Source organism: Amblyomma americanum, chromosome 10 (genome assembly GCF_052857255.1).
Source record: "Amblyomma americanum isolate KBUSLIRL-KWMA chromosome 10, ASM5285725v1, whole genome shotgun sequence".
NCBI lineage: Eukaryota > Metazoa > Arthropoda > Arachnida > Ixodida > Ixodidae > Amblyomma > Amblyomma americanum.
The window spans coordinates 112,293,352-112,306,035 of NC_135506.1; the positions used below are offsets into that span (position 1 = coordinate 112,293,352).

Here is a 12,684-nt window from a genome sequence, read left to right on the forward strand (position 1 = left end):
TGTCGTCGTTCGCGAAGGGACTCGTGAACGGAACCCTCTTTCTGGGTCTCAAGATGAAGGACAAAAGCAAGGACCTCGCTTCCGACAAGCAACTGGCCAAGACTGTCTTGCAGACGGCCAAGAAAATGAAGTGAGTAAGGTGCACATGCAGCCGCTCACCGCACGAAACGTCCTTCGTGAGAGCCGCGTTTTGCACCGCGGAATCAGAGCGGTGCGGAAGAACTCATACGCTCACCAACCCCAACCATGAATCTCGTCAACCGATCTTGCGGTTCACAGCATTTGCCTAACAACAGCGACGCCACGTGAAGTTCCTTGCATGTGAAATAAACAAATGAGTAGTAAATAAATTGAATATTTAAGCGATTTGGATTCGAACCCGCGGCGGCGCAAACAGATGAGCTTCACTCGCCAGTGCACAAGAGCACTACGCTATTGCTGCAGCCGACCCCGCCTCGCGTTAAACTGCAACACACTCTCGCGCTGTGCATTGCACATCGTCGTCGTCATCATCTTTCATCTGCGGCGCGAACTGATGAGATTGGCCTAAGCTCGATCTGAGTTTAATGTCGTTGCCAAATGTGCCGACGATCCAGGCAGCAAAACCATGCGCCAATTAGGCTAAACACAAGCTTTCGAACGTCTACTGAATTTAACTGCATTTCTGCTTTTGGGAAGTGTGCTGTACAATTCGGGTGCAATCGGCCTGTAGCCCGCGAGCCGTCAGTTTAGAGTAGCGAAATGAGGCCTTCATTTCTAGAAGGTCACTCAAGTTGGGAGTACCATGTAGTTAATTATAAAGCTGAGTACCCGGAGCTTGTTGTTTTAGTCGGAGAAAATATGAGCGGATTTGTGGCTATAAACTGCTGTTCGGCGCAGCAGACCTGCGTTTTTCCCACCCTGTTCTCATAAAGAAGCTCCAAAAATGATGATTCGAAGTTTTGCACTGCCGCAGCACCATCTCGAAGGAACTGAAAAATACGTGTGTGAAAGTTACTCCACGTCGGCATCGCCGCGAACTCCTTGAGAACATTGTTATCGTCAACACAGGCCTTGCGAACGCAGTACGGCGCGACACGCGAAAGATCCCACGATGAAGCCTACGCGGCTGAGCTTGCGCCTGTGGCGGACCGGGCTCCATGCGTGCCCAAAGTTAACTGGGACATCTCATTAAGCCAACGGCCACTCTTCCCGCAACTGTTTTCTCTGCACTCGCGGGCGCGCAGGGTGGAGCTGCTAGTCTTGGTGACGCACAATGCGGAGAACATGGGCAACTCGTCCTGCACCACCGTGCCCGTGAGTTCCTGGTCAGCAAAGGCCTACAAGGACCCCAAAAAGCCAGCACTGGTATGTGCGCTGCATTCACATTTCTTATGACGAAATGTGGAATATTGTACGACATAAAGTAAGCTAAGACTTGGGCACATCTTCTGACAAGACAACTGTTACCTCTGCATACGGCACTCGTTTCGCTGATAATACTTTGTAAACTGTATAACCACTCCCCACAGTCAATGGCAAGCGGGCTCACTGCATATCACCACGTACACTACTGTTCCGGTGTAAAAACATGTTATACGTGTTTCCTCTATTTACCGTTGCTAGCGTAAAACTTTGGAAGTGGCTTGCTGCAATAGTTCTCAGTCATTGTAACAATGGCTTTATCACGCAAACTAGCCAAAAATTTGTTTTGACAGTTATTTTCCTAGCATATCTCCTGTTTTGAATCCCCCCTCCTTCCCCTGCACACACCAGAGTTTTAAGACCAGGCTTAGCCAACCTAAAGTAATAGAAGTGAAGTGAAAATGCAATTGAAGCATTTACTGGCTTCTTTCATCGAAGTTATTTGCAAGTTTGACCCGTCTTTCTTACACTAGGCCGAAAAGGACAGAAAGTGTCAGTTTCTCGGCCTGACTATCATTACTACTCCTTTTTTTCTGCAGAAATGTTCTAGCACAGTAAATTTTTTTGTCGACGACAGCCCCGTAAACCTTGTTGCTGTACAAGTTAGCGCTGCTTGGTCAAATACCTTTAGTGGAACGAGAACTTCACAAAGAGAAGAGACATATGGCATTGAGCGTATCTTTTATTTATTGTGTGGTGAGGTAAAGAGTAAAAATTTCATTTTAAATGAAAGGCTTCGGCTAAAATATATTTACAAAAATCCTGGCATCGCAGTTCGGGATGATTTCCGGCTTTTCCTTTAGTTCAGAGGTTTCAGGGTCACAGTTGGGTATACTCAACCGTTGAACGGAGACTTGTAATCTAAGGCTGCATTTCTTTAGTCACATGGGGGCTTTTAATAAAGTTGCTAAGATGCCTTTCTCCGTAACAAGCAGCTTGGCGATAGTTTACTTCTAATCTCGTAAGATACCGGCGTGTTAATGAAAATTAGCTCAAAATGTGTAAGTACACCTGTTGTATTCACCGATACACGTGCACTGCAGGCATCGGAAGGGAGTCCATTACAGGTTGCCTCATTACCCCAAGCAGGTTTAATGCGACTGCATTAGGAGGGCTATAAAGGCGAAAACTTTCCGGTGGCGTCGGCATGTGTGTGAAGCCTCCACCTGCTTGGTGGTGCTCATGGGGAGTTGCCGCTAGCTACCTGCAACATGTCAACCGTCTTCCTCCTCTTCTCGGCTTGTGAGGCAGAGGCGGGAAGCGCCGGACGAGGAATGACTCGGCAAAATTAAAAAATAGCTGAGAAGAAGACTCGGATAACAACAGGCTTACGTACACAATATACAGCCAGCGAAGAATGGTAGGAGCCATTCTTTCTGGCATTTCTCGAGAACAACTAGTTGGGTCTCACAAGCGCCACAGCAATGTGACACATTCAGCGTAGTTGAGTAAGTCGGAATTTAAATAGAATCAGAATTGGGATGCGTTGAGGATAGAAGACACAGGGCACAGAATTTGAATGAATTCACACCTGGAATAGATTTGCGAGTGGAAGAAGGTTGCTATCCCATTTCCTCCGCATCAACTCAGTTTACCACTCTTCAATTTTTGTGAACCACGCATACTCCTTGCGTTTTATTGAAAGCAAGCAAACACAGAAATAGCAATTGTTTAGAAGTCGTCGATTACAGTTGGGTTCACTTTCGTACTTAATTTTTCTGCAGTTTGAGCGCACAATTTTTTTGTGTAGGGTTGGCAGGCGATGCTCATTGAAGCATGCTTTATTTTGACCGGTTTTTTCAAATTTCCGCGCCCTGCATTGAAATAAGCTAGTTCGATGCTGGTGGAGAAAAACGGAGACCGGAAAGAAACTTAACGGTAATTTTTACATGACCAAACCAAGCGAAACAAGGAATGCGTCGGTTGGCGTATCGTATACAGGCGGCACTTGTTTCGCTGGGCGGTACGCAGGAGCACATCTTCAAGTTCCTGCAGAATGGACTCAAGGGTGAAAGGACACTCGAGGTGGCGCTGTCTTCAACGCTGGTCTTCATGGGCTTCTGGCTAGAGGAGCCGGTGAAGAAGCCAGTGAAGTTCGGCACACATTGCGAGGCTAACCACCCGGAGCAGTTTGTCGCCTACTGCCTGAGTCAGGTGCCCAACGAGCGAAAACATGGCGCCAGCCTCACTGCGACCGGCTTCAATGACACCACACTCTTCAGCTTCGAGACTCCCCATACCATCGAGGCGAAGGTTAGTGCCCACGCTCCGGCTTCTGTGGGTGTTCAGATAGCGAAACATGTTGATGAAAATGAATAAGATTCTTTCATGCTCGGAAAATTGGGCAATGCACTAATTTCCTCATCTACTGAACAAAAGTACCCGGGTTCGAACACGACCGCGGCGGGCAGCCGCGTTTCGATGGAGGCGAAACGCAAAAGGCGCCCGTGTGCTGTGCGATGTCAGTGCACGTTAAATATCCCCGGGTGGTCCGAATTATTCCGGATATCTCCAATACAGGACCTTTCTCTTCCCTTGTTCTTTCATTCCCTCCTCTATCCTTTCCCTTATGGCGTGGTTCGCGTGTCCACCGAGATATGCGAGACAGTTACTGCATTCCTCAAAACCAATTCCAATTCTAATTCCTAATTTCCTCGCGTGTTCAAAATTATGGAGTTCACTTAAGACTACTTCGGTGGTGTGAATGCGACAGCAGGCACACGAGGTGTTGGGCTGCGCGACAAGTCTAATGCAGTGGCCTGCGAAGCTGACTTGTTCGTGCCGCCCGAATGGAAGTTGATGAAGACGGCGATGCCCAAACCAAACGCCAGAGACTCAGTTTAGGGCGTGAGATGTTGTGCAGCGGTGATGGCGCAGTGCTCTAATCAAGTGGCCAGCAGAGATTATCTTTTCGCGCCGGCATGGGTTCGAGACCAATTTTGGAGAAAAAATTTTTTTTTTCTGATGGCATAGGCACTGCCGATGACGTTAAGAGGTCACGTGTGTTTTAGCTCTGTTTCCCCAGGAAGGAGCGCCGGATTTTCTGACTGATGAGCCATATAATGCGGTGGCATTGAAAAAAGCGAACTTACGAAGAGGAACCAGGGTCACCGCCCCGAATGAGCACTGCGGGAACGCACGTTCACACCTTCGCATGAGCGCAACAAGACACAAAGATTTGGCTCGCAATAGGCTTGGTCTATCAGATGCATGCTCTCAGCGGCACCAGTAGTCAGGACACAGGCGCAAACGGCTTCAGTGCGCCGCACTTCCTCTAGCCATACTGACCCCTAAAAGGCATGGGTTCGAACCCCACTGAAACGTATACCTTTCTGCATGAGTTTTCATCGCTCTGGTTTTCTAACTGTGAGGGCGGATGTACGAACATGTAAAATATAGTAGGGTTTTAACGTAGTCAAACTGAATAGACGTGCGAAGCATGTGTTTAGCCTGATTGGCTCATGGTTTGCTTTCCTGGTTCGTCACCACGTCTGGCGACGATATTAGGCCAAGGTTAAGCTCTGTTCGCGGCGCAAATGGAAGTTGATGAAGACTACCATGTGCGATGCACAGTGCGAGGGTGCGTCGCAGTTTAACAGGAGGCGCGTTGGGCTGCAACGATAGCATAGTGCTCTGGTGCACTTGACAGCGAAGCGCTCCGCCATGGAGTCGCATCACAGTCGCGGAAATATTTATTATTTATTTATTTCACACGCAAGAAACGCAAGTGGCGTCGCTGTTTCCAGGGAAACTCTCACGACCGTAAGATCGGTTGACAAGATTCATGGTAGTGGTTGGCGAGCGCACGAGTGCTTTCGCAAAAAAATCTGTGGACAAAGAGAGTTGAAATTGTAGCCGTCAAGTGCATTCCTGCATTAAATGTCTGCCATTATGGATGCTAAATTCGAAGCATTAAACAGTTCACGATTAAATGGTATAACTATATGCAGCATAAAATATTTCTTTGTAAAACATAAAAGCAAAAAACTGCCAAAATGAATAAATAAACAATACGGAATAATATTGTGACATTATTATATGGCGCATGGCCAACGCTACTCGGCGTTGTTGTCGCTGATCGCAAAAGTGGTGAGAAAAATTCAGATGACGTCACCGAGGAAAGAAATAAATTCCTTCAGATGGTGCGGGGAATGAAACCCAGTACGTTCAACCTGCGAGGCAAGCACGCAACCCACAGGCCACAAAACCGCGTTGCTTTTTGGCGAACAAAGGTGAACCTAGTGTATGCGTTCTCTTACAAGTTTATGCTGATGAGTAGGTGTGTCGTTAGAAAGGGAGCGAAAAAAAATTATTAAAAAGAAAAAAAATGAAAAAAAATGCTCCCGCATTCAATGCACGTAAATGGTCTTAAATGCCCTCCGTATTTATTTGCTATGTTGAAATTATGAAAAACAGTTTTTTGAAGCCTGAAAAATAGCTTCTCGCGCTATGCGGACCTGGTGGCGCCATTAATAAGCGCAACACCTTGCGCCTTCTGAGTAGCTATTCGCAGCCCAATTTCCGCGGTGGAAGCCACACGTTCGTATAGCTTGTGCACGCATGTCCATTGTGCTGCTTAACCATTGAAATTGTATGGACGGGGATGCGAAGTGCATATTAAAAATGCCCACTGAATTAAACAGCAGCAATGTGATGGGCTGCTTACATTCGGCGCACGGCAGTTCGCGTCTCACATTAGTGATTTCTTGCGGTGTCGTGCGTGTGCAAGCGTCATCACTGGCACGAAAGAAATGAGGAATCCTTAAACCCCATTCGGAAGCTTCATTCAGGTGGTGGTGGTTACAACTTTATTGCCACAGAGGGAAAGAATTAGTTGGGACTGGGGCGAGACCAGGGTGGCCTCCAGGGTGAGCTCGCGTGATGGGGGCCAGCTGAGCTGTTTTTCTTGAACTGTACAAGAGCTTGTCCCATTCCTTCGCCAAATGAGCTGGCAAGAGTGTCGTCGGAGAGGGTTTGCTAGCACATTCCCACAATACGTGGTCTTGGGTGGCGTGCGTCCCGTCATCGCAGTGCGGGCATACAGGGCCGTATTCACCGTCTGTAATTAAGCATAACCGGTAGGGGCTAAGAATGGCCTTTGTATGTAGGCGTCTGAGTGTTGTGGCTTGCGCCCTGTCCAGGTCGGGGTGTGGGGCGTGATACGTGCATCTTAGCTCGCGATAAGAGTTTATAATCTCCGCATATATATATATATATATATATATATATATATATATATATATATATATATATATATATATATATATATATATATATATATATATATATATATATATATATATATATATATATATATATATATATATATATATATATATATATATATATATATATAGAAGAAAGTAGATTGCCGCACGCTTACCTTTGCAGGTTTTCGAATAACATTTATGTTAATCAGAGTCATGCGAGCGCATATATAATAAAATCACAACTGTGAGATGGGAGTTCTGAGCATATCCATAATCTTGCTAACTTTAGGGAGTGAGTCTAAAACATTATTTAGCACATTAAAGTTTCACAATATGCCTGTACACAAGACAACGAAGTCTCATTAGCATCTCTTTCTTCGTAATTTGCCATTTGAGCCCAGTATTTGGAATGCCTTATTTTAGGAAAACTGAGCCTCTGCACCAAACCACTGTTATATATCTGACAATGACGTAACAGAGAAAGCTTTGGGCTGTATAGTTTTGTCGTAACATGTTGGTCATAGTTCCCTATTAATAGTGAAGCATATCCTGTATGAATGCTCAGCATATGCCGACTAGTGTACGTTCTAGGAAATTGTATGGCGTCTCTCACCCATGTGCCTCTAATAGTGGACTATGGATTAGCTCTCTTAACCTTCTATATGCAGCAGAGACGCGGAATTAATCTTTTGTATCTTTTTTAGAGTATGTGGACCTCGACAAACCTCAATACTTCCTTGAATCTCCTTTCCTGCCGCGAAGTTCGTCTGCCCTTCTGTAGGACATTGTATTTCGTCATTTAATATCTTCTATCATTGCTCGTTGATACAACCCAGCCCGTACTGAATGACCATTTGTTTACTGTTATTTGTTTCTTGTTTTTTATTTTTTACTTTATTATTCTCTGCACCCCTCTCCTTCCGTTTTTCTCTCCCCGATTCCCTACCTTACGCAGAGTAGCATGTCAGCGATTTGGACACGCCGACTATAATTCCTGCTTTTTATTAAAAGTTTCTCTCGTTGCCTACGTAGATCAGCATTCAGAGCGCTTAGACTAAAGCGTAAACAGGTGACTTCCTGAAAGTTTGCAACCCAGTGGAGATCTCTGTTTCAAACGACGCCGAGAGCGACTGTGATAAACTCGTCGCTATGCACTAGATAACTTTAGAGCGGGTTTTTCTACTTATATCTGCGTCTTGAGTTGCCTGTTTCTACGGTATTTTGGGCTTTTATCAAAGCTTCTTAATTGGCACCGCTTTTTGCCCACAGATGCGCCGTTTCGTGATGCCCTTGGACGACAAGGTGTTCAGGCGAGTGGGCTGGGCCTTCTTCGACCTCGCCTACGAAGTCTACAACAGGAGCGCCTGCATCGTCAATAACACTGTCTCTCAGATCTTTCCGCGACTCACCGCAGGCAAGGCTGTCCTCGATGAGAACAGAAACCGGAAGTTCGCGTGAAAAACAGCAGCGGCGCGTACGAATAAACACTGCGCTCACCGTGCTGGCCGGGAGAAAAGGGCGGCATGTACTACGCAACTCCAAACAAGCGTGTGTTCAATGGGTCCGCTCTCACGCATTTTAAAAGCATTAAGATCAGTTTTTTTTGCCCTCTAAAAATATACGGCACCTTATTTTACATAAACGCCGCCGCTGTATGTGATATTCGAAAACTGTGGTTTCTACATGTGTCTTCAAGATAAGCTGGCCAAGTGGGCTTGGGCCACAAAGACGATGTGGGCCTGGCAGCGAATGATATCATGCGCGAATTCGGCTTCTGAGGTCATTAAATATACAGGGATACAGGAAACCGCGTCACAAAGATTGATCGGGCTTCTCGCACAAGTGTGTTTGCCGCACTGATTCCGGCACTGTTGGCTGAGCTTTGATGGGGGTGGTATATATAGCTATGCAAAAATCAAGGATGACATGCTAAGCTTTCCAGGAGCTCTGGGTTTTAGGGATAGTGAAAGAAAAATCAACACGTCAGCAGCAGATTCCATCAACAGGACACGTACTAATGGCGTAAAAGAAAAATAGAAATACTGCACGCACCGCATATACATAAAGACACTGTAGCTTAGAAGAATAAGAGTAGATTTAAAAGTATAAAATGTATGAAATAATTGAACAGTTGCTTCAGCTGACTCGGAAACTGGCGCAACCATAATTAAAATGGGGTACCAATCGGAACTTTCTTTTTATGGGGGATACCGCGTAAAAGCACTGATCGCGGTGCATGCCGCAAGGACACGGAAGGGAAGGCCGCTCCCATCGGTCAAGCTATTCCTTTTGTAAAATCCCAAAGCGCATCTACGTGCTCAGCGACAGTTGGACTGCTACCGAACGTGATAGACAGCAGGCGCCTTGACAATCTGCGCTATAAGCACGCTCATGGCCTGGCGGAGGCCGAGACAGAGTGCGGTCAGCAGCAGCAATGCCTCACCTTGAGATTATCTGTTCTTGTTCTGTAAAAAAATCATGCTAGCAACGACTTTCGGTGAAGAGGTGGACCTGACATTTGTTTTCGGCGGCAGATATTAGTGTGCTGAATAATGGTTAGTGGTGGTTGATAAAAGTAAATGGCGCAGTAAATGTCTCGCTTTTTGTCAGACACCTGAAATGCTCCGTTAGGGGAAGGCAGGAAGGTGGGAAAGGAGAAAGAGAGAAAGAGGTGCCGTAGTGGAGGGTTCCAGAATAATTTCGACCACCTGGGGATCTTTAACGTCCACTGACATCGCACAACACACGGGCGCATTTCGTGTTTTGCCTCCATCGAAACGCGCCGCCGCGGTAAGGTTGCAATCCCGCGTGCTCCGGCTCAGTGGCCTAGCCACTGATTCCTGATATCGCGTTATAAGCCAAAGGAGTGATATCGCAATGTTGGCCGAAAGAGTGAGAGGAGGGTGGCGTAGAGTAGGAAAGATCGTGCTGTAAGCTAAAGTTAAAAAGAAGCGAGGGCCAGAGCGAGCGTGATCACAGCTGGACTTGACGAGAGCGATCACCGCCGTCACTACTAGACTAGCCGTGGCGGTATGTGTGGAAAGGAGATCAAGCAGCTACGGTGAGGATATGATTTCGGAGAAAGGTAGGACCCCTTATGGGGGCAGTACGAGTGTTTCTAATGAGCGTGACCTGCTGCCTTCTCACAACAGTAAGGAATCTTTTCTCAATGGACTCTGTTTGAACACAGTAAAGGTATATAATTTTCTGATCCGAGCCATTTTTTCTAGCTTAAGGCGTAATGTTGCATTCTAACGGTTTTGTAGACCTATGACAAAATTGCCAGCTAACATGTGCGGGATTAAAGTGCAGCTTGAAACCTCGATGTCTAAAAAGTTCAAGTAATCCGCTTTTGGTACCTCTATTGTAAATTTCAGGCCTTAGCCACACACACCGGACCGGGAAAAGAAGGTAAACTGAGGCACGTCCAAGTCTGTGTGGCCACGGCGTGAGAGAGAAAAGCCAATTTAGCACAGCTGGCCGCCGCTAAGAGCGCTAGCATCAACTGTAACGAATGAAATAAGCAGCAACAATGTTGTCTATTGGCTGTACCAACGAGAGATCGGGAAAAGGGAGTGGCGCGGAGGAACCAATCCGCGCTGCGGAATAGTATATCATGGCAGGGGGCGCGAGCGCTGCTTGAGAGAGTGGCCGGTGGTCGACACGAAGTCTCGTTTCAGAGAGGTCTCATCGAGGATAACTCGCCGGGGAATTTGCACGCATCCGTTGCCTGCGTTTGCACTGTGTTGCAGCAGTTGGCCCGCCGGTGTTTAGTCATCGGCCTGCCATGGATCAGCGACGACTGCTTCAGCATAGTGAAGCTGAACAAGCCGATTTGTCTAAGCCTGGAGTCCATGAAATGTGGCGGGAATGTGATCGCGCCGAAGACGGGAAGAGGAAGAAGGCCTAGCATGCACGTGAGCATAGAGACCCCAAAAATCTGGGGGACACAAGCTGCGCCTTAAGGGTTTGATTCGATAGCATTAATGGGTCACTTCAGCGCACTCTCTTCACTCACAGACACCGACACGGAGAAATCAAAAGAACATGACGCGTACTTTGTACCGACCCGCGCCATCTGTTCGGCAACGACGTACATGAGACCACGGGGATATTCCGGAGGTCATCGCCACTATAATATGTCAAGCAAAGAGGATATGAAACGGCAACATGTAATTTGCTACTCGCTTAATTACTGCTACGGAAATTAGAACCTCTTGAATTACTCGCATACTCACTAGCATACAACCGTAAGATTCCATTTGACATGCATGACCACAGAACATTGAAGGCCTGGCTTTACAGGGAATGAGGTCCGAGAGCCATGATCTTGCACGACGAGAGACACAACCGAAATCAGAATAAAGACACCTGTTTACTCCGTACCAGAAAATCGGCGGTGGTTTAGCACTGGTTAAACCTGGAGTGACGCGATAGCTACAGCTGGCAGAGTGGAACTCGCTCAGTCGAATTGCAAAGTCAGTCTTTCGCCGCTGCGTTTCGCTGGGCGTTCCTTCTTCATCTTCGTCCCTGGGCGTGGATTCGCTCTGTCCTTTTCTCCCCTCTCCACTTCTCCCCCACTCGGTTTCGCCGGCGAGCCGCGCCGCAGGCACCTGCTACGCACTACGTGACCAACCACGTGACCAGCCATGGAGCCGCCACGGAGCTCAAAGGGTGCCACGCTGAAGGCTCGAAGTGCTAGCGTAGTGTAGCTATCGCTACAATAAAGCTTTCAAAGGGGCACAGCATGGAACGTAGCTGTGGAGCAGAGCATGCTGCCAAGGCTCTCGTAAGCGCTATGCTATGGCAACAGAACGGACGCTAACACATAAGCGCGGCAGAAAACAAACACTCAGCCGCGAATGCGATGAAGTGGCACAGATAGGGGGTCGAAGACGTATAGCAAACGAGGTTGTTCGCATAGCAGCCACTCTCCCCAAGCAGTTTTATTTTTTAGGGGATGCAGTTTCCATATTCACCCGCCGCGGTGGCTCAGTGGTTAGGGCACCCGGCTGCTGATCTGGAGTACCCGGGTTCGAACCCGACCGCGGTGGCTGCGTTTTTATGGAGGAAAAACGCTAAGGCGCCCGTGTGCTGTGCGAGGTCAGTGCACGTTACAGATCTCCAGGTGGTCGAAATTATTCCGGAGTCCTCCACTACGGCGCTTCTTCCTTTCTTCTTTCACTCCCTCTATACCTTCCCTTACGGCGCGGTTCAGGTGTCCAACGATATATGAGACAGATACTGCGCCATTTCCTTTCCTCAAAAACCAATTATTTTTATTATTATTATTTCCATATTCAGTCTTCATCCTGGTAAGGTGCCGCGCCCCATCGCCCGTGTAGTCCACCCGGGCTGTCCAGGCTTGCCTTTGTCAGATGAGAATGGAATCCGACACCCGAAAGCGCCTTGCCTCAAGGTTACACATAACCAATCAACTCATCATACATACAACACCTGCGGCAAACCTACTCCTCTGCCATTGGGGGAAAAAGCTTGGATTCGGTGCGTAGTTCATCCCCGGATACGGGCCGTAACGCGCGAGAGAGGCGGTCACGGGGTTTCCATCCCTTCCTTTGTGGACGAGTACGTGGCCGAGCTCAGCTCACCGCAGTCTCAAGGCACCACCACCACCAGATGTGGCATGGCCGTTCTTGATGCTCAGAAGACGAGTGGAATTCCGCGCCGAGCGCAGGTGCAGGGGTGAGCTCGAAGAGATCGGGGCGTCCAGCGCCATCGTGCGTCGCCGCGCTCTCGGAGGAGCACGGGAGTTGACTGAACCATCCACAAATGGCGTACCGAGCTCGCTGGCCGTCCGTTTCGGGCGTCGGCGCTTGCGCCACATCATGCGAGTGTAGCCTTGCGTGTCCTTGGAACATGGTGCGCCCTATACTGCGGCCTCCGCTGGCCTGGAGCGGGGTGTAGCGAAGGTATCGCCTGTTGTTAGCAAGTCTGCGTCTGGCGCTCTTAATATGGTATCCGTGGCCTTGCTGGTATTCTCTACAGGCTGCTTTTGGCTGGCTTTGCAGCTTCCGCCCGGGGCTGCATTTCCGCCGCCGCAACGGGCGTG

General features: G+C 48.1%; 1 protein-coding gene across 1 annotated transcript; it reads left to right on the plus strand.

Annotated features, from left to right (window-relative positions):
* LOC144107047 (uncharacterized) lies at positions 1-8,132 on the plus strand. The gene is made up of 4 exons (XM_077640028.1): positions 1-130; positions 1,227-1,347; positions 3,376-3,657; positions 7,884-8,132. Exons 1-4 carry the CDS (start codon positions 54-56, stop codon positions 8,070-8,072), a joined length of 669 nt encoding a protein of 222 aa, XP_077496154.1. The 5' UTR covers positions 1-53; the 3' UTR covers positions 8,073-8,132.
* The last annotated feature ends 4,552 nt before the right edge of the window (positions 8,133-12,684 follow it).

Excerpts from the sequence above, each read along its gene's own strand:
- LOC144107047 (XM_077640028.1), top strand. The coding sequence starts at position 54 with ATGAAGGACAAAAGCAAGGACCTCGCTTCCGACAAGCAACTGGCCAAG. Across the intron at positions 131-1,226 it reads CAGACGGCCAAGAAAATGAA|GGTGGAGCTGCTAGTCTTGG; the intron begins GTGAGTAAGGTG and ends GCGGGCGCGCAG. Across the intron at positions 3,658-7,883 it reads CCCATACCATCGAGGCGAAG|ATGCGCCGTTTCGTGATGCC; the intron begins GTTAGTGCCCAC and ends TTTTGCCCACAG.